At 51.2% G+C, this 20993-nt stretch overlaps 2 protein-coding genes across 2 annotated transcripts; both read left to right on the forward strand.

Annotated features, from left to right (window-relative positions):
* The first annotated feature begins 4192 nt into the window (after positions 1-4192).
* On the forward strand, positions 4193-12223 carry CLN6 (CLN6 transmembrane ER protein). The gene is made up of 7 exons (XM_056499816.1): positions 4193-4397; positions 5466-5580; positions 6034-6132; positions 9349-9537; positions 9619-9674; positions 10633-10755; positions 11809-12223. Exons 1-7 carry the CDS (start codon positions 4315-4317, stop codon positions 12095-12097), a joined length of 954 nt encoding a protein of 317 aa, XP_056355791.1. The 5' UTR covers positions 4193-4314; the 3' UTR covers positions 12098-12223.
* A 1668-nt stretch (positions 12224-13891) lies between these two features.
* Positions 13892-18374, forward strand: CALML4 (calmodulin like 4). The gene is made up of 5 exons (XM_056499735.1): positions 13892-14004; positions 14120-14150; positions 15985-16125; positions 17106-17294; positions 18091-18374. The coding sequence occupies exons 1-5, from the start codon at positions 14002-14004 to the stop codon at positions 18186-18188; spliced, it is 462 nt and encodes a 153-aa protein (XP_056355710.1). The 5' UTR covers positions 13892-14001; the 3' UTR covers positions 18189-18374.
* The last annotated feature ends 2619 nt before the right edge of the window (positions 18375-20993 follow it).

The following is a 20993-nucleotide window of genomic DNA, read 5'->3' on the forward strand; positions in this document are numbered from 1 at the left end:
GGTGTGAACAATCTCCATAGTGCGCAGGCCGAGCGGGGCCGTTCCGGGTGTGAACAGCCCTCAGATAGTGCAGGCCCAACCGGGTTATTCCGGGATGTAAACAATCTCCATAGTGCGCAGGCCGAGCGGGGCCGTTCCGGGTGTGAACAGCCCTCAGATAGTGCAGGCCAAACTCTGCCGTTCCGGGGTGTGAACAGCCCGAACAGCCCTCAGAGAGTGCAGGCCCAACCGGGTTATTCCGGGATGTAAACAATCTCCATAGTGCGCAGGCCGGGCCGTTCTGGAATATAAACAATCTCCACCGTGTGCAGGCTGAGCCGGGTTATTCCGGGATATAAACAACCCTCAGATAGTGCAGGCCGAGCTCTGCCGTTCCGGGGTGTAAACAACCCTCAGATAGTACAGGCCAAGCTGGGCTGGGCCATTCTGGAATGTAAACAGCCCTCAGAGCGTGCAGGCCCAACCGGGTTATTCTGTGATATAAACAATCCCCATAGTGTGCAGGCCGGGCTGTTCTGGGATATAAACAACCCTCAGCTAGTGCAGGCCAAGCTGGGCTGGGCCATTCCAGGATGTAAACAGCCCTCAGAGAGTGCAGGCCGAGCCAGGCCGGGTTATTCCATGATATAAACAGCCCTCAGAGAGTGCAGGCCGAGCCGGGCTGGGTTACTCCATGATATCAACAGCCCTCAGAGAGTGCAGGCCGAGCTCAGCTATTCTGGGAACTAAACAGCCCAAACAGCCCCTGGAGCCTGCAGGCCGAGCTTGGCCATTCCACAGCCCCCAAAAACGAGGTTGGAAAAGCGCTCCAGAGTGTGCATAGCAAACCAGGCCATTCCAGGATCCTGAACTGCCCCCAGAGCCTGCAGGCCGAGCTTGGCCATTCCACAATTCCAAAAAATGAGGCTGGAAAAGCGCTCCAGAGCGTAGAGATCGAGGTTTGAAAGACTGCCTAGGAGAGAGGCTGGACAGAGTTAAAGCAATAAAGCAGGAATTTATTAAGAGATCTTCACAGGATAAACCTTGGGTAGTACAAGTGCCTGGCCGTAGTTCCACCCAAGATCGAGTCACGAGTTTTCCCACTTTTATAAGTTTTGGTTCATTTCCACATTGGGGTTCACTGTCCAATTCCAGCTCCAGGTTCTGCAGTCCCAGCCTCCCAGATTCTCTCCTCCATTCGCTGCTCTTTGCACTTTTTGGGGCTGAAGCTGCAACGGTGTCCTTGGTTCTGGGGCTGCACTGTCACCACCTCAGCTTTCAGCCATGCCCTCTCCCTTTATTCAAATAAAGTTACAGCACATCTCTGTCTCTTTTTTGGACATAAACCTCTGGTGTTTGTGGATTAATTTTCCTGACATCCCCAAGCAATAAAATGCAGTAACACCTGCTAGGCCACACGTGTCACCAGCTCAGCTTTCAATCCTCATTTCCACTGCATGATCACTGAGGCTGGGAAAGAGCTCCGAGGTCATTGAGTCCCTGGTCCCCAGATTGTCCCCAGCACCACATCCAGCCCTTCCTTGGGCACTCCAAACCTCCCTGGGCAGCCCCTGCCAAGGCCTGACCACCCTTTCCACGGAGAAATTCCTCCTGATTCCAACCTAAATCCAACCTAAACCTCAGCTGGTGCAGTTTAAGAAAATGTCTCTTAATCCTGGCTCTTGTTCCCTGGGAGCAGAGCCCGACCCTCCCTGGCTGTTCCCTCTTGTTGGGGAGTTGTGGAGAGTGAGATTGGGTTGGGTTGGGTTGGGTTGGGTTGGGTTTAACTGGGTTGGATTGGATTGGGTTGAACTGGGTTGGGTTGAACTGAGTTGTGTTGGTTAGACTGGGTTGGGTTGGGTTGGGTTGGGTTGGGTTGGGTTGGGTTGGGTTGGGTTGAACTGGGTTGTGTTGGTTAGACTGGGTTGGTTAGACTGGGTTAAACTGGGTTGGGTTGGGTTGGTTGGGTTGGGTTGGGTTTAACTGGGTTGGATTGGATTGGGTTGAACTGGGTTGGGTTGAACTGAGTTGTGTTGGTTAGACTGGGTTGGGTTGGGTTGGGTTGGATTGGGTTGAACTGAGTTGTGTTGGTTAGACTGGGTTGGGTTGGGTTGGGTTGGGTTGGGTTGGGTTGGGTTGGGTTGGGTTGAACTGGGTTGTGTTGGTTAGACTGGGTTGGTTAGACTGGGTTAAACTGGGTTGGGTTGGGTTGGTTGGACTGGACTGGGTTGGGTTGGAATTTGTTGGATTGGGCTGGGCTGGGTTCAGCTGGACTGGGTCAGGCTGAGCTGGCTGGGCTGGGTTTAGTTGAGATGGGTTGGTTGGGTTGGGTTAGTCTGGACCAACCTCAGTTGGGTTCAGCTGGGCTGGATTTGGCTCAATTTGGGGTTTTTTAAGCCAGAACCAGCAGCTCCCATCACCTCAGCCATGCCCCACCCACCCCAGCACACGCAGGACCTTCACCCCTGGTTTTGGGGACATTGTCACCAGCCTTGTCACACACCTGCCACCTCGACCCTGGTGACACGAGCCACCAGCAGTAAGGTGACACCACCCCAGGCCCCGTCTGCCACACCATTGTCCTGTGGGGGATCCGGTCTCAGCCCCATTAATTATGAATTCGGAGTTCTGCCACCGGAGCCGCGGCTCCCTGCAGGATGTGCATTATTCATGGAGCAGCAGCCGGAGCCTGGAGAGCCCAGGGGACACCAGGGGACACCAGGGGACACCAGGGGACAGGCCATGGCCAGCCCTGTTCAGAGCCACGTCCCCGTGTCAGGCACAGGGTGACAAGCAGGGTCCTGGTTGGATTAAGTGGCTCAGTTATCTCGATGATCTCCTCCACTTTTCAGGATATTTTTCCAGGTGTCCTGCTGAGGGAACAGAGATGGCGTGGGGAGGGTTCCCTGCTCCTTGACAGGGATGAAAATCTCCCTTCTGCTGCTTCTGGGAGCTCCCTCAGCTTCAGAATTCCAGAATTCCTCAGCGGAAGGCTGTGCCACGATTCCCAGGGATTGTCCTCTTGCCATTCCGTGTCACACCTGCACATCCAAGGGAATGGGGACAGGGTGGGACACACGGAGCTCCCATCCCAGGGATGATGGAGCCTCCATGCCCAAACCAAGTCCTCCAGGAGGGTTTTGGTGCCTCCAGTTTCCTTCCCTGTGAGGGTGGTGAGGCCCTGGCTGTGGCTGCCACATCCCTGGATGCCAATGCCAGGTTGGAAAAACCTGGGATAATCCTGGGACAATCCCTGCCCGTGGCAGGACGCACCTCTGGATTTAGCCCCAAAACTCCAAACCCCAGAGAGTGCGAATTTACCCCCGAGGGCTGTGAGTCCCTCCCCGCCTGATCCCATCCCGATGGATTTATCCAGCCAAAACCGAGACCTGGGAACAAACAGAGCGGGACATCCCCATCTCCCAGCTCAGAGAGGCCCCACACGTGCCGTGATCCAGGGAAATGGTGTAAGGAAAATTAATTCACAAACACCAGAGGTTTATGTCCAAAAAGGAGACAGAGGAGTCCTTTTTGCTTTATTCGAATAAAGGGAGAGGCCATGGGGCATTCCCCTGGGATCTCTCGAATTTTTGGAGGACGCAGCCTCCCTTTTTATCCTAATTTCCCGGCCGCTTTTCCCTCTCTCTTTCCCCATTGCTGAGGTACTCGAGAGGCACAGACTTCCCGGAACGCCTGACACCTGACATTCCCCTCTAATGTATAACCCTCCCTTTTAATTTTTAATTCTTGTAGAATTCATAGTTTTCCCCCCTGTTGCTTCTTTCATCTTCTGTTACCCAGTTTCATTTACCAGCAAACCTACAGTTTGTTTGTAAAGGCAAATCTCTTTTTCCATTCACCAATCAGTGCAATCCCTCCCATTGTTTCTTTTATCTCTAGGCGCTAACTTTATCTACCAACAGATTTACAATTTATTTGTAAAGACAAATGTAACATTCCTCTCAGTGGAAACGGGAAAAGCAGCGGGGAGCAGGGAACGGAGCGGGGCCGGGAGCGGGGAACGGGGAATGGAGCAGGGAACGGAGCGGGGCCGGGAGCGGGGAATGGAACGGGGAGCGGAGATAAACCGGGAGCTAAGACCAGAGCTAAGCGGTGCGGGGAGCAGGGAACGGACGGGAAACGGTGCGGGGAGCGGGGCCGCAGCTAAACCGGGAGCGCAGCCAGCGCTGCCCCCGCCCCGGCGGGGCGGTGCCGGTGCCGCCCCCGCGCAGCCGCCGCTGCTCCGCGGGCCGGGCCGGGCCGGGAGCGAGCACCGGCACCGGTACCGGCAGCGGTACCGGCACAGGCAGCGGCTCCGGGAGCGGCTCCGGGCTCATGCAGGGCTCGGCGCGGCGCCGGCCGTTCCCGGCCGCGGCCCCGGGCTCGCCGCCGCCCGCCGGGCCGCTCTACCCGGGCAGGTGAGCGCGGCCGGGGCTGGGGGTGGTTCGGGGATGGGAAAAGCCGCTTCTCGTTCCTTGGGATCCTCATCCCATCCAATCCACCCTGCTCAGCCTGCTCTGCGCTCCCCGGGACTGCCCGGCTCCTTCCCGGTACCGCCCCCGGATGATGCGGGGTCCGGGACATCCCCAGGGTCGGGGTCCAGGGAATCCTTAGGGTCGGGTCCGGCGCATCCCCAGGATTGGGGTCAGCGATATCCTGAGGATCAGGGTCCAGGGAATCATTAGGGTCACAGTCCAGGATATGAGGATCACGGTCCGGGGCATCATTAGGGTCAAGCCCTGGAATATCCCGAGGGTTGGGGTCCCCCAAAGTTCCCCCGCTCAGCTTTGTCCCGGGCATCCCGGTGTACCTGGGTTATCTCAGCCGATCCAGGGTTGGACAGACCCTTCCCGGGAGCCGCAGCATTCCCAGCTCATCCAGGGTACCCCATCCTCCCCCTCCAGCTCTCGGGCTTCACTGAATCATCCCAGAGTGGTTTGGGGTGGAAGGGACCTTAAAGATCCTCGGGGGATCCGTGGGCAGGGACACTTCATGGACTTTGGACCGTGGGCTCAAGCTCAAGGCAGCAGGAGGGGGATGGATCCGCTTTTCCTGCCGGGAGTGAAGGTCCAGAGGTGCTGGAGGGGCATTTCCTGGAAATGGCTGGAAGCTGTGCGGGGGCAGAGGGTGTTGGCAGCAGGAGGGAGGTGATGCTGCACCCTGAGCGTCCCAGCGTGGATCTCCACCGGGCACCGCCGCGTTTTCAGCGCTCAGCCCAGCCCCTGGGAGCTGGGGTTCTGCTTCATCATGCAAAAGTTAAAAATAGTTGCACTTAATTCAGCGCTTTTCACCTTGCTGAAGAGACCAGGAGGAGCCTCCCCCCCGGGCCGGGTCAGGGATGGCGACAGCTCTGTGCTCTCCTTTGCTGGCTGCTCCTCAGCTCTGATACCCCACAGACCCCGGGGAAATGCAGCTTTGGTGAGGGATGGCAGCCCTGCCTGCTCCCAGGGCTGCTCCATGGCTCTGTGTCCCTCTGTCCCCTCCAGGCATGGCTCAGTGAAGGCTGAGGACACCTTCAAGGCCTCCCCGTTCCACCTGGACCTGTGGTTCTACTTCACCCTGCAGAACTGGGTGCTGGATTTCGGGCGCCCCATCGCCATGGTGAGTGAGGGGACAGGGCCAGGGGGTCCCCAGGGCTGTCCCCTGCACCACAGGGGTGTCCTCCAGGAGCTGGGACCTGCTCTGCTGTCTCCAGCTCCCTGTTCTCTCTCCCACACCTTTGTTTTCACACCAAAAAGGGATTTGGGAGGTTCCTCCTGCTTTTCCCTATTCTGTGCCTGTATTACCTGAGGGTTGTGCTTCCCATTCCATTGAAATGGAGTTTTTTAGAGCTGGAAGCTGGCAGAAGGTTCAGGAAGATGCAGGATCCCAAATGCCTTCCCTGACCCCACAACTTGCCAGCACCTGGCAGGGCTGGGAGGGAAAACTTCCAGAGGGTGATTTTTGGGAGGTTTGCTCCAAGAAAACCAGCCCCCTGAGCTTTCCCAAGCATTCCCAATGTTTTCCCTCTCCGTGTCCCTCACCCATAATCACTGTTCTTCCCTCTCTCCTCAGATCATCCTCCCTCTGGAATGGTTTCCCCTAAATAAACCCAGCGCTGGAGATTATTTCCACATGGCTTACAACGTTATCACCCCCTTCCTGCTGCTGAAGGTAAACCTGGGGTTTCCCATTCCTGGTTTTGTAAAGTTTCAGAGGTCTTTAAGATGTTGGTTATTCCCAAATTCCTGCCATGAGAAAGAGTTAATGGGATTTTTCATGCCACCTTTTAAAGAGCACCTGAATTTCCTGCTTGCCCCTGGAATTTTGGCTCCAGGAGGAGTCAGAGCTGAAGGTAAACCTGGGAATATTCAAGCATTTCCCGTTCCTGATTTTGTAAAGTTTCAGAGGTTTTTAGGGTGTTGGTTATTCCCAAATTCCTGCCATAAAGAAGAGTTAACAGGCTTTGTGATGCCACCTGAATTTCCTGCTTGCCCCTGGAATTCTGGCTTCAGGAGGAGTCAGAGCCCTTTTCCCAAATGATATTTTTAGGACAACATCCATCCTTGGCTTAAAGGACAGCTGGAAGCAGAGTGGATTTTCTGAGTTGTTCAGAGCTTAATTCCACTTGCTCTTTGACCTTGGAACTGTGGCTGGAGCTGGAATTTATCTGGCTCCAGCTGCCAACCTCTGGATCAGATCCCATAAACCATTCATGAGGTGAAATTCTGTCAGATCATTAGGAACCTTTCCCTATTAAGAAATCAATTATAAATCTATTTTAACCTCCACGAGCTGGGAGTTGAGTTATGGCCTGAGATGGAAATTCCTTCTCAATATTCCGGGAGGATTTCAGCTCTGGGGACAAAAAGGGAATATCCAGGATGAGGAATCTGACCCTTCCCAGGTGATTTCTGCATCATGGGGGGGCTCAGCACTGAGGAGTAATTCCCAAAAAAATTCCAGGATGCTTTTCCCTGGCCCAGGGTTTGTTCCACCCTGCAGGACCTTGTGCTCTCCTTGTCCTCCCGTGACGTTCGTGCTGCAGTTCCAGGGAAAGGGGAAGTTAAGCCTCCAAATTAAACACAAATAAGGAGCTTTTCCCTGCTTGGGGAGGGCTGCAAAGCTGATTTAGGGAGAGGGATTGGGGGGGGCTGGTTGATCCCAGAGCTGGGACAATCCTGAGCCAAAGCTGGAAAACTCCTGGAGCTGGGATCTGGCTTGGGAGATCTTCCCTGCTTTGCAAGGAAGGAAAAAAAAAAAAAAAATTCTGCAGCTTCCTAGAATTCCTACTCCTATTTCAAGGCTTGTCCCAGGCTGAGCTGAGTCCCACTCTGTTGGGAAAAAAGGGAAAAGAACCCCAAAATATTCACTTGGAGAATCCTGAGGTGTCCAGACAGGGAGGGAAGCAGGAGGAGCTCTGTGCTGGAGGCTCTGCTGCCACTGGAGGGCACATCCAACCTTCCAGTCCTCTCCAGAGGCTGGAAAACCATGGAAAACCACGGCCTGTCCTCCCTCATCAAGGAGATTTGCTCATTTTTGGTGAAATTTCTGAGTGCCCCAAAGCCCAGCCAGGGCAGGAGCTGCCGTGTCCCTTCTGCTCCTCCTCCTGCTGATCCCTGGAGAGGCTGGGCAGAGTGAAGGAATAAAGCAGGGATTTGTTAAAGGATTCACCTGGGGCAGTGCAAGAGCCTGGCCATGGGATGGACCAAAGAGGGAACCAGGATGGACACAGGATGGACCCAAAATAGACCCAAGATGGATCCAGGATGGACTCAGGATGGACCTAGAATGGACACAAGATGGACTCAAGATGGACCCAGGATTGGACCCAAGATTGGACTCAAGATGGACCTAGAATGGACTCAGGATGGAGCCAAGATGGATCCAGGATGGACCCAAAATAGACCCAAGATGGATCCAGGATGGATTCAAGATGGACCCAGGATGAATCCAAGATGGAACCAGGATGGATTGAAGATAGACCCAAGATGGACACAAGATGGACTCAAAATTGATCCAAGATGGACCCAGGATGGACTCAAGATGGACCCAAGATTGGATCCAAGATGGACCTAGAATGGACTCAGGATGGAGCCAAGATGGATCCAGGATGGACCTAAAATAGACCCAAGATGGACCCAAGATGGATCCAGGATGGATTCAGGATGGAACCAGGATGGATTGAAGATAGACCCAAGATGGACACAAGATGGACTCAAAATTGATCCAAGATGGCCTCAGGATAGATTCAAGATGGACCCAAGATTGGACTCAAGATGGATTCAAGATGGATCCAGGATGGACCCAAAATGGATTCAAGATGAATCCAAGATGGAACCAGGATGGATTGAAGATAGACCCAAGATGGACACAATATGGACTCAGGATGGACACAAGACTGGACCCAAGATGGACACAAAATGGACCCAAGATGGACCCAGGATGGACTCAAAATTGATCCAAGATGAGCTCAGGATAGATTCAAGATGGACCCAAGATTGGACCCAAGGTGGATCCAGCATGGACTCAAGATGGATTCAAGATGAATCCAAGATGGAACCAGGATGGATTGAAGACAGACCCAAGATGGACACAAGATGGACCTAGAATGGACTCAGGATGGACACAAGATGGACAAAAGATGGACCCAGGATTGGACCCAGGATGGATTCAAGACTGGACACAAAATGGACCCAAGGTGGACCCAGGATAGACTCAAAATTGATCCAAGATGGACTCAGGATAGATTCAAGATGGACCCAAGATGGATCCAGCATGGATTCAAGATGAATCCAAGATGGAACCAGCATGGATTGAAGACAAGATGGACACAGGATGGACCTAGAATGGACTCAAGATGGACCCAAAATGGATTCAAGATGAATCCAACATGGACTCAGGATGGACTCAAGATGGTTCCAAGATGGATCCTGGTCAGGAGTTTTCCCACTTTTACAAGTTTTGCTCCATTCCCACCTTGGGGTTCACTGTCCAATCCCAGCTCCAGGTTCTGCAGTCCCACCCTCCCAGATTCTCTCCTCCATTCGCTGCTCTTTGCAGTTTGGTGCTGAAGCTGCAGCAGTGCCCTTGTATTTTGGGTTGGAAAAACGTTGTGCGAATGTGATAATATTTAAGAAATTCAGAATTATATCCCAGCACTGTCCAAAATCTGAAAAACATGAAAAGTAAAAGTGAAGGCATCACTCCTCACTGCTGAAGCTGCAGCAGTGCCCTTGTATTTTGAGTTGGAAAAACGTTGTGCGACTGTGAGGTGAATGTGATAATATTTAAGAAATTCAGGATTATATCCCAGCACAGTCCAGAATCTAAAAAAACACAAAAGGTAAAAGTGAAGGCATCACTCCTCAGTGCTCCCTGTGCCTGCAGCTCATCGAGAGGTCCCCCAGGACCCTGCCCAGGTCCGTGGTGTACGTCAGCATCATCACCTTCGTGATGGGCGCCAGCATCCACCTGGTGGGAGACTCGGTGAACCACCGGCTGATCTTCAGCGGCTACCAGCACCACCTGTCCGTCAGGGAGAACCCCATCATCAGGAACCTCAAGCCAGAGACCCTGGTGAGACCCTGACCCCTGGGTTTAGGAGGGACCCCCTGCTTTGTGCTGCTAAACTCGGGTTTTCTCCTGTTCTTGTGGCAGATCGATTCCTTCGAGCTGCTCTACTACTACGACGAGTATCTGGGGCATTCCATGTGGTGAGTCATTCCAGAGGTTATGGAACAGCACAGGGGGCAGGCAGAGCTTAAAGAGGGGGAAAAAAAAACTCCTGAGGCGGAGCTGGATGGAGAGAATGATCTGCTGGCCAGGGGGATTAGGGTGGGTCTGGCAGGGGCTGGGAAATCCCTGCTCTGGGATATTTCTGGGATGTGGCAGTGGTTGGAGGGGCAGAGGAACAACTTGTCCTTCCAGAGGGTTCTTCCTGAAATTCCAGATCTGCAGGAATCTCTGAGCAGGGAATTCCAGATCTGCTGGAATCTCAGAGCAGAGAATTTCAGAGCTGCAGGAATTCCTGAGCAGGGAATTCCAGGAATCTCTGAGCAGGGAATTCCACAGGTACAGAAATCTCCAAGCAGGAATTCCAGAGGTGCAGGAATCTCTGAGCCAGGAATTCCAGAGGTGCAGGAATCTCAGAGCAGGTAATCCCAGGAATCTCTGAGCAGGGAATTCCAGAGCTTTAGGAATTTCTGAGCCAGGAATTTCAGAACTCCAGGAATCTCTGAGCAGGGAATTCCAGGAATCTCAGAGCAGGTAATCCCAGGAATCTCTGAGCAGGGAATTCCAGAGCTTTAGGAATTTCTGAGCCAGGAATTCCAGAACTCCAGGAATCTCAGAGCAGGGAATCCCAGGAATCTCAGAGCAGGGAATTCCAGAGCTGCATCAATCTCAGAGCAGGGAATTCCAGGAATCTCTGAGCAGGGAATTCCAGATCTGTAGAAGTCTCAGAGCAGGGAATCCCAGGAATCTCAGAGCAGGGAATCCCAGGAATCTCAGAACAGGGAATTCCAGAACTCCAGGAATCTCAGAGCAGGGAATTCCAGAGCTGCTCCACCCCCAGCTGAACCCAGATCAGCAGCTCCATGTCTGGGATGGATCTGGGGGAGTTTCATCCCTTCCAGGCTGATCCCAGCGCTGGGAATTGTTGTTTTCCTGCAGGTACATCCCGTTTTTCCTGATCCTGTTCATTTATTTCACCGGCTGCTTCACGCCCGTGGCGGGGCAGAGCAGGATGCCCGTGGCTGCCCTGCTCCTGGTGGGGCCCAGCAGCCTCTACTACTGGTGAGTGCCTCTGGAATTCCCCAGGAATGCTCCAGGAAATGCTGCTCCATTCCCCAGGGCTCCCCAGCTGCTCTGCAGGGCTGGAAAATCCGATTAAACCTCGTGGAAATCTGCAGCCTCTTGAAACTCTGGAAGCTGGGACGGCCCCAGGGTTACCCAGGAGAATCCCAGAGACACCCAGGACTGGTCCATGCTCTCCCTGCATTCCTGGGATCACCACTGAGCCCAGAAAAGATGGGACCAGGATCACCAGTGATCCCAGGAAAGCTGGGAATGCTCTCCTTGCATTCCTGAGATTACCACTGATCCCAGAAAGACTGGGAATGCTCTCCTTGGGAATGCAAGGTCACCAGTGATCCCAGAAAAGCTGGGAATGCTCTCCCTGCATTCCCAGGGTCACCACTGATCCCAGAAAAGCTGAGAATGCTCTCCCTGGGAATGGAAGACACCACTGATCCCAGAAAACCTGGGTCCAGGGTCATCACTGATCCCAGAAAAGATGGGAATGCTCTCCCTGCACTCCAGGCTCACCAGTGATCCCAAAGCTGGGAATGCTCTCCCAGGATCACCACTGATCCCAGAAAAGCTGGGAATGCTCTCCCTGCTATCACCAGTGATCCCAAAGCTGGGAACACTGATCCCCAAGCTGGGAATGCTCTCCCTGCACTCCAGGCTCACAGCAGTGATCCCAAAGCTGGGAACACTGATCCCAAAGCTGGGAATGCTCTCCCTGCATTCCAGGCTCAGCACTGATCCCCAAGCTGGGAACACTGATCCCAAAGCTGGGAATGCTCTCCCTGAATTCCAGGCTCACAGCAGTGATCCCAAAGCTGGGAATGCTCTCCCAGGCTCAGCAGTGATCCCAAAGCTGGGAACGCTGATCCCAAAGCTGGGAACGCTGATCCCAAAGCTGGGAACACTCCCTGCACTCCAGGCTCACAGCAGTGATCCCAAAGCTGGGAACACTCTCTGCATCCCAGGCTCACAGCAGTGATCCCAGAAAAGCTGGGAACACTCTCCCTGCACTCCGGGCTCACAGCAGTTTCCCGGCAGGTACCTGGTGACCGAGGGCCAGATCTTCATCCTCTACATCTTCACCTTCTTCGCCATGGCGGCGCTGGTGCTGCAGCAGAGGCGCAGGGGGCTGGCCCCGGACAGCAACGGGCTCTTCCTGCTCTGCTCCTTCAGCCTCGCCCTCCTCCTCATCGCCCTCTGGGTGGGCTGGCTCTGGAACGACACAACCCTCCGGAAAAAGTACCCCGGGGTGATTTACATCCCAGAGCCCTGGGCCTTCTACACCCTGCACATCAGCAGCCTGAGCCCCAGCGGGGGCGGCTCCTGAGCTGGGATATTTTTTGTGGGAGGGGGGGGGAACAAAAAAAAATACAAAAAAAAACCTAAAAAAGAAAAAAGAAATTTAGTTTTTCTAATGTAGGTTCGTGTATTTGGAATAAATTGCTGAGCGATGTGTGGTGGTTGTGCCTGGTCGGGGAGGGGGGGTAATTAAATTGATTAATTAATTGATTAATTAATTGATTAATTAATTGATGGGGAGTTGTCATCGTGCTCAGCCCTCAGTGCTGAGTACAGGGATGGGGCAGGAGAGGGCAATTCCCCAGAAATGGCCCCAAAATCCATCAGGAATGGGGTGAATTCCCAGGATTTCTGCACCAGCACTTTCTGCTCTCACTCAGACATGAAAATCCCTCAGAATTCCCCAAAACAGCCCCAAAATCCATCAGGCACAGGTAAATTCCAGGGATCTGTGCATCAGCACCTTCTGCTGTCACTCAGACTTGGGAATTCCTGAGAGTTCCCCAAAAATGCTCCCAAAATCCATCAGGAATTGGGGAACTCTCAGGATCTCTGCACCAGCACCTTCTGCTCTCACAAAATGGGAAATTCTCCATAAAACACCCCAAAATCCAATGGGGTGAATTCCAGGGATTTCTGCACCAGCACCTTCTCACTCAAACATGAGAATTCCTGAGAATTCCCCAAAAATGGTCCCAAAATCCATTAGGCACGGGGTGAATTCCAGGGATCTTGTGCACCAGCACCCTCAGCTCTCACAAAATGGGAAATTCTCCATAAAACAACCCAAAATCCATCAGAATTCCCCAAAAACCCAAGAAGAGGAGCAGGGCTGAGCAGCTCCAGGGCTGTTTGGGGTCTGAAAATTCGAGTCAGAGCTCGACAGCAGGAGGAAAATTCCCAGTGAAACTCGGGATAAAACATTTGGGGACATTTGGGGACATCTGGGGACTTCCTGGGAGCAGCTTCATCCCCACTCTGGGTATGAAATCCTAATAAATAAAAGCTCAAAAAACAGATTTTAACCTTCTCAGCCTGTCCGTGGGTGTTCCCACATGGCTGGTTTGGGATTTTTGGGGTTTGGGAATTTGGGTTTTTAGATTTGGGGGTTTTTGGATTTGGGGATTTTTGGGATTTTGGGTTTTTAGATTTGGGGACTTTTTTATTTCGGATTTGGGGATTTTTTTTTTTTTTTTTGGGATTTTGGGGTTTTAGGTTTGGGGATTTTTGGATTTTTCAATTTTTGGGGTTTTGGGATTTTTTGGATGTTGAGTTTTTAGATTTGGGGATTTTTTTATTTTGGATTTATGGATTTTTCGAATTTTGGAATTTTGTGGTTTTGGGGTTTTTAGATTTTGGGATTTTTGGACTTTTGGATTTTGCTATTTTTTTAATTTTGGGGTTTTTGGATTTTTTGAGTTTTGGAATTTTGGAGGTTTTGGATTTTTGGGGCTGTGGATTTTTTGATCAGGGGATTTTTTGATTTTTTGGTTTTTAGATTTTGGGACTGTGGGGGTTGGGGATTTTTGGGTTTTGGGGATTTTGGGATTAGAGGATTAGGGGATTTTTTGATTTTTGGGTTTTTAGGTTTTTTTGATTTGGGGATTTTAGGCTTTTTGAGTTTTTGGATTCTTGGCTTTGAGGATTTCTGAATTTTCCATTTTCGCCTTTTCCTCCTCCTCTCCCCAATCCCGGTGCGCTCATTTTGGGATGACCCGACCCGATCCCGAGGAGCCCCGAGCGCCATCCCGGGCTGGGAAATTCCCTTTTCCCGGCGGGCTCAGCCCGTGGCCATGGCAGCGGGTGTTTATTCCATTTAATTACCGCTAATGACGCTCCCAGCGCTCGCAGCTCCGGACTTCGGCCCCGAGCGCTCCCGGCAGCTCCGCTCCGCCCGGAGAGAAAAAAAAAACCCCGAATTTCCCCAAAATCATGGTGAGTGACCCTGAGCCCACCCCAGCCCGCGCCCCCAAATCCCATTTTAAAGCTCTTCTGGTTTTTTTGTTTTGTTATTTTTATTTTTTTTTTTCCCTCTCTCTTCCTGCTCCAGGCAAAGTTTCTGTCGCAGGATCAAATTAATGGTAGGTACCGGTTTGTTCTGCTCCGGGGGTTCATTAGCGAGATTAAATTTATGTTTATATATATAAAAAAATATTAATTTGGGGGGATTTTAGCCCCAGAAACGTCTCAGTGTGAGCTTGTGCTCCCCCAGTCCCTCTCTCCCGGGATTTGCTGGCTGGGAAAACAAGGAAATCTCCCCAGTTCCGTGGAAATTCTGCATTTCTAAAGGTGGATCCCGCAGAAATTCCAGGATTCGGGAGGGGAGGAGGAAGCTCAGGGGATGCAAATTCCCATTTCGAGCCCCCCCGGGGAAAGGGGAGCCCGGGATCGCTCCGGGAACGGCCGAAGGAAGCAGAAATAAGAGTATTAATAAAGATTATTATTGCAAATCTGATAATCTGGCGGGGATTGGCGAGGGGAGGAGGCGCCGGGCCGGGGCACGGGAGGGCACAGCGCCCACGGACACCCCAAAAACATCCTCGGGGCACCCCAAAAACATCCGCGGAGCCTCCGCGGGGCTGGGGACAGAGGGGACAAGGACGGGGTGGCCCCGGCCCGGCTGGTTTTCCTGGCCCGGAGGGAAGGGAGGGAAGGGAGGGAAGGGAGGGAGCGCTCCCGGCTGGATCTGGGTCAGCTGCGAGCCGGGCTGAGCTGCTGGGAAAGGGAGAAGGGATGGGGAGAACTCGGCGTCCTCCACCTCTAAAATCCTCTAAAATCTTCCACCTTCAACATCTTCCACCTCCAGCATTCCCCATTTCCAAAATCCTCCCCCATCCAAAATCTTCCACCTCCAGCATCCTCCAAAATCTTCCACCCTCAACGTCTTCCCCTTCCAACATCCACCTCCAGCATCCTCCCTTCCAAAATCCTCCCCCTCCAAAATCTTCCACCTGCAAAATCCTCCAGCATCTTCCCCCCCATCATCCTTCAGCATCCCCCCACCTCCAAAATCTTCCCCCTCCAAAATTTTCCACCTCCAGCATCCTCCAGCTCTGAAATCCTTCACCTCCAGCATCCTCCACTTCCAAAATCCTTCACCTCCAGCATCTTCTACTTTCAGCATCCTCCCCCTCCAAAATTTTCCACCTCCAAAATCCTCCAACATCCTCCACCTCCAAAATCCTCCAGAATCTTCCACCTCCAGCATCCTCCAGCATTCACCACGTCCAAAATCTTCCACCTCCAAAATCCTCCTCCTCCAAAATCTTCCACCTCCAGGATCCCCCAACATGACCACGTCCAAAATCTTCCACCTCCAAAATCCTCCATCATCCTCCTCCCCCAAAATCCTCCCCCTCTAGAATCTTCCACCTCCATCATCCTCCTCCCCCAAAATCTTCCTCCTCCAAAATTTTTCACCTCCATCATCCTCCTCCTCCAAAATCTTCCCCCTCCAAAATCTTCCACCTCCATCATCCTCCCCTTCCAAAATCTTCCTCCTCCATCATTCTCCCCCTCCAAAATTTTCCAGCTCCATCATCCTCCTCATCCAAAATTTTCCTCCTCCATCATCCTCCCCTCCAAAATTTTCCACTTCCATCATCCTCCTCCTCCAAAATTTTCCCCCTCCATCATCCTCCCTTTCCAAAATCTTCCCCCTGCACCCTCCTCCGCCTTTAACTCTCCTCCCTCCCCTCATCATCCTCGCTCCCTCCCGCCCCCAGCGAGGCAGGAAAAGCGATTTTACACGAAACCCTTTCGCAGCTTTTCCCCCTCCCAATTAGCGCCGCTGGGGGTTTTAATTACCCTCAATTCCCCCCCGTGGAAACGCGACACCCCCTGGAAATGCGACACCCCCGGGGTGACACCGGACCCGCTGGAATCCTCCCGGGATTTTTTTTGGTTTTTAATTAGAGTTCAAGGAATGTTTTTCCCTGTACGACAAGAAGCAAAAAGGGAAGATCAAAGGCTCGGAGCTGCTGGCGGTGATGCGGTGCCTGGGAGCCAGCCCCACGCCCGGGGAGGTGCAGAGGCACCTGCAGCTGCACAGGATCGGTGAGCACAGCCCCAAAAACCGGGGGAAATTCCAGTTGTTTTGGGGAACGTCCACCAGAAGTTGCTGTGATGGGTTAAATCCAGCCCACGGGTTGAAATAGTGCTGTTAAAATAAAATAAAAACAAAAACAAAACAAAACAAAACAAAAAAACCCAAAACAGAACAAAAAAAAAAAAACAAAAAAAAAAAACAAAAAAAACAAAACAAAAAACAAACAAAACAAACAAACAAAAAAAAAAAAACAAAGAAAAACCAACCAAAAAAAAAAAAAAACCCACAAAAAACCACAAAAAAACCAAAAAAACCCCCAAAAAAAACCCCAAAAAACACACACACACACAAAAAAAGAAACCAAAAACCAAAAAAAAAAAAAAAAAAAAAAGGCAGGAGACAAACATAAATATGGATTTGAGGGTAGGAGACTGTCCAGACCAACAGAGCCTGAACAGAAAAAAATGTTCAGCTAGAGGTTCTGTAGGAAAAACCAAGCACAGAACCCAAGGAATTGTGAGATCATGTCCGGGGGGACCAAAAATTCAGGATCCAAGTTGAGAGCACGAATTTAACAAAGTTGTAAATGGGATTTTAGGAGGAAAACCTCAATTGTGATGTGACCTGATCCAGATTAGGGACAGGGAAAGGAAACTCCAGGAAAGGGAGAATAAATTCCAGGAAATGGAGAAGAAAAGCCAGGAAAAAGGAGAAGAAACACCAAGGTCAGGGAGAAGAAAAAACAGGAAAAGGGAGAAGAAAAAACAGGAAAAGGGAAAAGAACCCCAAGGTCAGGGAGAAGAAACTCCAGGAAAGGGAAAAGAAATCCCATGGAAGGGAAAGGAAACCCCAGAAAAGGGAGAAGAAACCCCAGAAAAGGGAGAAGAAACCCCAGGGAAGGGAACTGGAGGAGGAGGAAGGGGGGATGTTCAGTCCTGGATCCAGCCCCCAAACTGAGCCGTTCCCAGAGGAATTTCCCCTTTTCCAGACAGGAATGCAGAGCTGGATTTCTCCACCTTCCTGACCATCATGTACCGGCAGATGAAGCAGGAGGAGCCCGAGAGGGAGATCCTGAGAGCTCTGGCCATGCTGGACAGGGACAGGAGAGGAGAGATCCCCGTGCCCGAGCTGCGAGCCAAGCTCACCCTGCTGGGGGAGAAACTGTCCGAGGAGGAAGGTGGGACAAGATCCAGAACTTCCACTGGGATTCCATTCCTTTCCTTTCCTTTCCTTTCCTTTCCTTTCCTTTCCTTTCCTTTCCTTTCCTTTCCTTTCCTTTCCTTTCCTTTCCTTTCCTTTCCTTTCCTTTCCTTTCCTTTCCTTTCCTTTCCTTTCCTTTCCTTTCCTTTCCTTTCCTTTCCTTTCCTTTCCTTTCCTTTCCTTTCCTTTCCTTTCCTTTCCTTTCCTTTCCTTTCCTTTCCTTTCCTTTCCTTTCCTTTCCTTTCCTTTCCTTTCCTTTCCTTTCCTTTCCTTTCCTTTCCTTTCCTTTCCTTTCCTTTCCTTTCCCTCTCTCATTTTCCCTTCTCTCTGTTCTCTTTTTCTCTTCTCCCTTTTCCCCTTCTCTCCATTCTCTTTCTTTTCCCCTTTCTCTGTTCTCCTTCTCTCTTTTTCCCTTCTCTCTTTTCTCTTCTCTCTTTTCCCTTCTCTCTTTCCCTCTGGGATGAGGATCCTGTGCCAGCAGGAGACACCAAACTAAAACCAGACAAACCCCCCAAACCCCTCCCATTTCCCAGCAACAAATCCAAATCCCACTTGGGCTAAATTTGTGAATTTTTTTTTTGCCCTGTGGAACTCAAAAAGATGGATATCCTGCTCCAGAGAATTTTAATGGAATTCAAATCCAAATGCTGATTGAACCAGTTTGATCCCAGAGGTGATTCCCAACAAAAACCCCAAACCTGCAGTTGTGCTTTTCTTCTGAGCATCCCAAGAGCCCAGAGATCCCATCCCAAGGATGTTTTCCCGTTTTTCAGTGGATGATCTGCTGAAGGAAGCCAAGGTTGGGCCGAGTGGAACCATCAGATATGAGGAGTTTGTGCACCTCCTCTGCCTCCCCTCGGCGGATTACTGAAACCCAGCACCTGCAAAGGTTTTATTTCTATTTTTCCCACTTCCAGTCAGTCCCAGGAACCACCAGCTGCCTTTCCAAACCTGATTTTGCCTTCATTTAGTGCTGCCACTTCCATGGGTTCCCCCTGATTCCTGGGGAAACCACTTGTGAGCTGTTATTGAAATAAACTCAGTGTGACAACCCGTGTCAAGCTCTCAGAAATTATTTCAAAAAGCATTTAAATCTTGGGGCTGTGGCAGAAGGAGCTCAGGGTCAAGGTCTCCTGCTTCTCCAAGAAGTCAGCACGACCCAGCTGGGTCTCCACAAGGGAAAAATGGGGGAAAGAAAAAAACCTTCCCAGGGAAATTCACCTTTTCCACACCAGGAAAAAACTCCCCAGGAAAATTCCCTTTTCCACACCCCAGAAAACCTTCCCAGGGAAATTCCCTTTTCCACACCAGGAAAAACTTCCCCAGGGAAAATTCCCTTTTCCACACCAGGACAAAACTCCCCAATTAAAACTGATTAAACCCCTCTGATCCTTTTTCACCTTGATTAAACCCCCTCTGATCCTCTTTTTTATCCCACCTGTGTCTCAGGATCCAGAATCTGTATCTGGAATTTCAGGCAGGAAGTTTCACAGGGATCAACCTGGAAAATTCCCATATTCCCAAAAATCTGCTCTGGCTTCTGCTCCAGGAGCCTCTTCCTCTCCCTCCACCCTTTTTTCTTTTTTTTTTTTTTAATCCTGAATCTCCTCTTTGCTCCATCAGTGAAATAATCAGGAATTAATTAATTCATCCTGGCAGCCACAGATCCAAAGGATTGGGAAGGAATTCCAAGAAAATTCCAAAAGCTGAGGCTGCCCCTGGATCCCTGGAAAGCTCCAAGGCCACCAGCCAGGAATGTCACATAAAAAAGGAAGAAATTGGGAAAAAAAAAAACCCAAAATCCAAGCAAATCCCAACCTTCCAAAATCCATAACAGTGTCCCTGTGAGGGTAAAATAGGGAATATCCTCATGGAATATCAGACAGGGGAAGGTACAGAAAATCAAATTCAGCTCTTAATGAGCTCTTCCTCCTCCAGGGACAGGAAATATTCCAAAAAAAGCTGAAAATCAGAGTTACAAAGAGCTCAGCACTGCAGGAAAGCAGCACAGGGGGATCAGAGACAATTCCAGGTCAAAAAAACAAAAAAAAAAACCCCAAAAAAACAAATCAGGAAAATCCCCTCTTCCCATTTTCCCCTTCAGGAAACACAAAATAACCAAATGTTTTTTATTACACTGAAAGTTTTCTACAGAACCAGGGAACATTCAATAGGTGAAGCAGGTTTTGGGTTTGGATTTGGGTTGGTTTTTTTTTTTTTTTTTAATAGAATAAATATTTTCACTGGGTACTTTTATACAAAGTGACACTGGGCTGCTGTACATTGGAAATCCATGGATTGGTTTGGCATGCCCTATGGGAAAGGAAGAGGTTTAAGGCAATGGATGACAGCTTTCAATTCATGGAATTCAGGGTCATTTTCATATTTTGTTTATTTACATTTTTTTTCCCTTTGTTAATCCATGAGCAGCAGCACTTTGGGGACCACCCTTGTTAGAAATCTAAAGTTCTGTTAAAAAATAAAAAAAAATAATAATAAAATCACACTGCTGAACCAAAATCTTTCCTATTAAAATGTGCTTGAAATGTTCAAAAATGAGTTTTTGAGTGTTCACCACGTTCTCCTCTGCAGCTCCTTGAGAATCCAAGGGAATCCCAAAACCATGGAATGCTGGCAGGAGGGAAGGCTGGGAGTGCTGGTCCCTCCCTCTGGGGTGGCAGGGCTGGTTATGGGATGGACCAGGGGGAGTTTCCAGCCCCCAAAGGACGGGAGAGGGGCAGGGGCAGCCAGGCCCTGCTGCACGGGCACGGGGCACAGCCCAGATGTGAGCACAGCCCAGATGTGAGCACAGCCCAGATGTGAATGTGACACCTGTGAGCACGGCCCAGATGTGAGCACAGCCAGATGTGAGCACAGCCCAGATGTGAATGTGAATGTGACACCTGTGCACAGCCCAGATGTGTGAGCACAGCCCAGATGTGAATGTGACACCTGAGCACAGCCCAGATGTTTGTGTGACACACCTGTGTGCACAGCCCAGATGTGTTTGTGTGACACCTGAGCACAGCCCAGATGTTTGTGTGTGACACACCTGTGCACGTCCCAAACCCAGCCCAGATGTGTGAGCACAGCCCAGATGTGTTTGTGACACCTGAGCACGGCCCAGATGTGAGCACAGCCCAGATGTGGATGTGACACCTGTGAGCACAGCCCAGATGTGTTTGTGTGACACACCTGTGCAGAGCCCAGATGTTTGTGACACACCTGTGCACGTCCCAAACCCATCCCAGATGTGTGTGAATGTCCCCATAACACCTGTGTGCTCCATACACACATCTGTGCAACCCCAACCCCCTGAGCACAGCCCAGATGTGTTTGTGTGACACCTGTGGGCACAGCCCAGATGTGTGAGCACAGCCCAGATGTGAATGTGTGTGTGTGACTCCCGTGTGCATTCCCAGGTGTGTGTGAATGTCCCCATAACACCTGTGTGCTCCATACACACATCTGTGCAACCCCAAACCCCTGAGCACAGCCCAGATGTGGCTGCACATCCCGGATAGATGTTCACATCCCAGATGTGCACATCCCAGCCAGATGTGCACAGCCCAGCCAGATGTGCACAGCCCACACGTGAGTGCATCTCCCAGACGTGTGAACGTTCCACACAGCCAGCTGTGCACCCCCACAGCCAGCTGTGCACCCCCACAGCCAG

Source organism: Oenanthe melanoleuca, chromosome 10 (genome assembly GCF_029582105.1).
Source record: "Oenanthe melanoleuca isolate GR-GAL-2019-014 chromosome 10, OMel1.0, whole genome shotgun sequence".
Lineage (NCBI taxonomy): Eukaryota > Metazoa > Chordata > Aves > Passeriformes > Muscicapidae > Oenanthe > Oenanthe melanoleuca.

What these genes read in the sequence shown, in the direction of transcription:
- CLN6 (XM_056499816.1), top strand. Translation starts at nt 4,315, where the DNA reads ATGCAGGGCTCGGCGCGGCGCCGGCCGTTCCCGGCCGCGGCCCCGGGC. An exon ending in GGGCCGCTCTACCCGGGCAG is followed by an intron (nt 4,398 to 5,465) that starts GTGAGCGCGGCC and finishes TGTCCCCTCCAG; the next exon opens with GCATGGCTCAGTGAAGGCTG. An exon ending in CCCAGCAGCCTCTACTACTG is followed by an intron (nt 10,756 to 11,808) that starts GTGAGTGCCTCT and finishes GTTTCCCGGCAG; the next exon opens with GTACCTGGTGACCGAGGGCC.
- CALML4 (XM_056499735.1), top strand. An exon ending in CCTGCAGCTGCACAGGATCG is followed by an intron (nt 16,126 to 17,105) that starts GTGAGCACAGCC and finishes CCCCTTTTCCAG; the next exon opens with ACAGGAATGCAGAGCTGGAT. An exon ending in GAAACTGTCCGAGGAGGAAG is followed by an intron (nt 17,295 to 18,090) that starts GTGGGACAAGAT and finishes CCCGTTTTTCAG; the next exon opens with TGGATGATCTGCTGAAGGAA.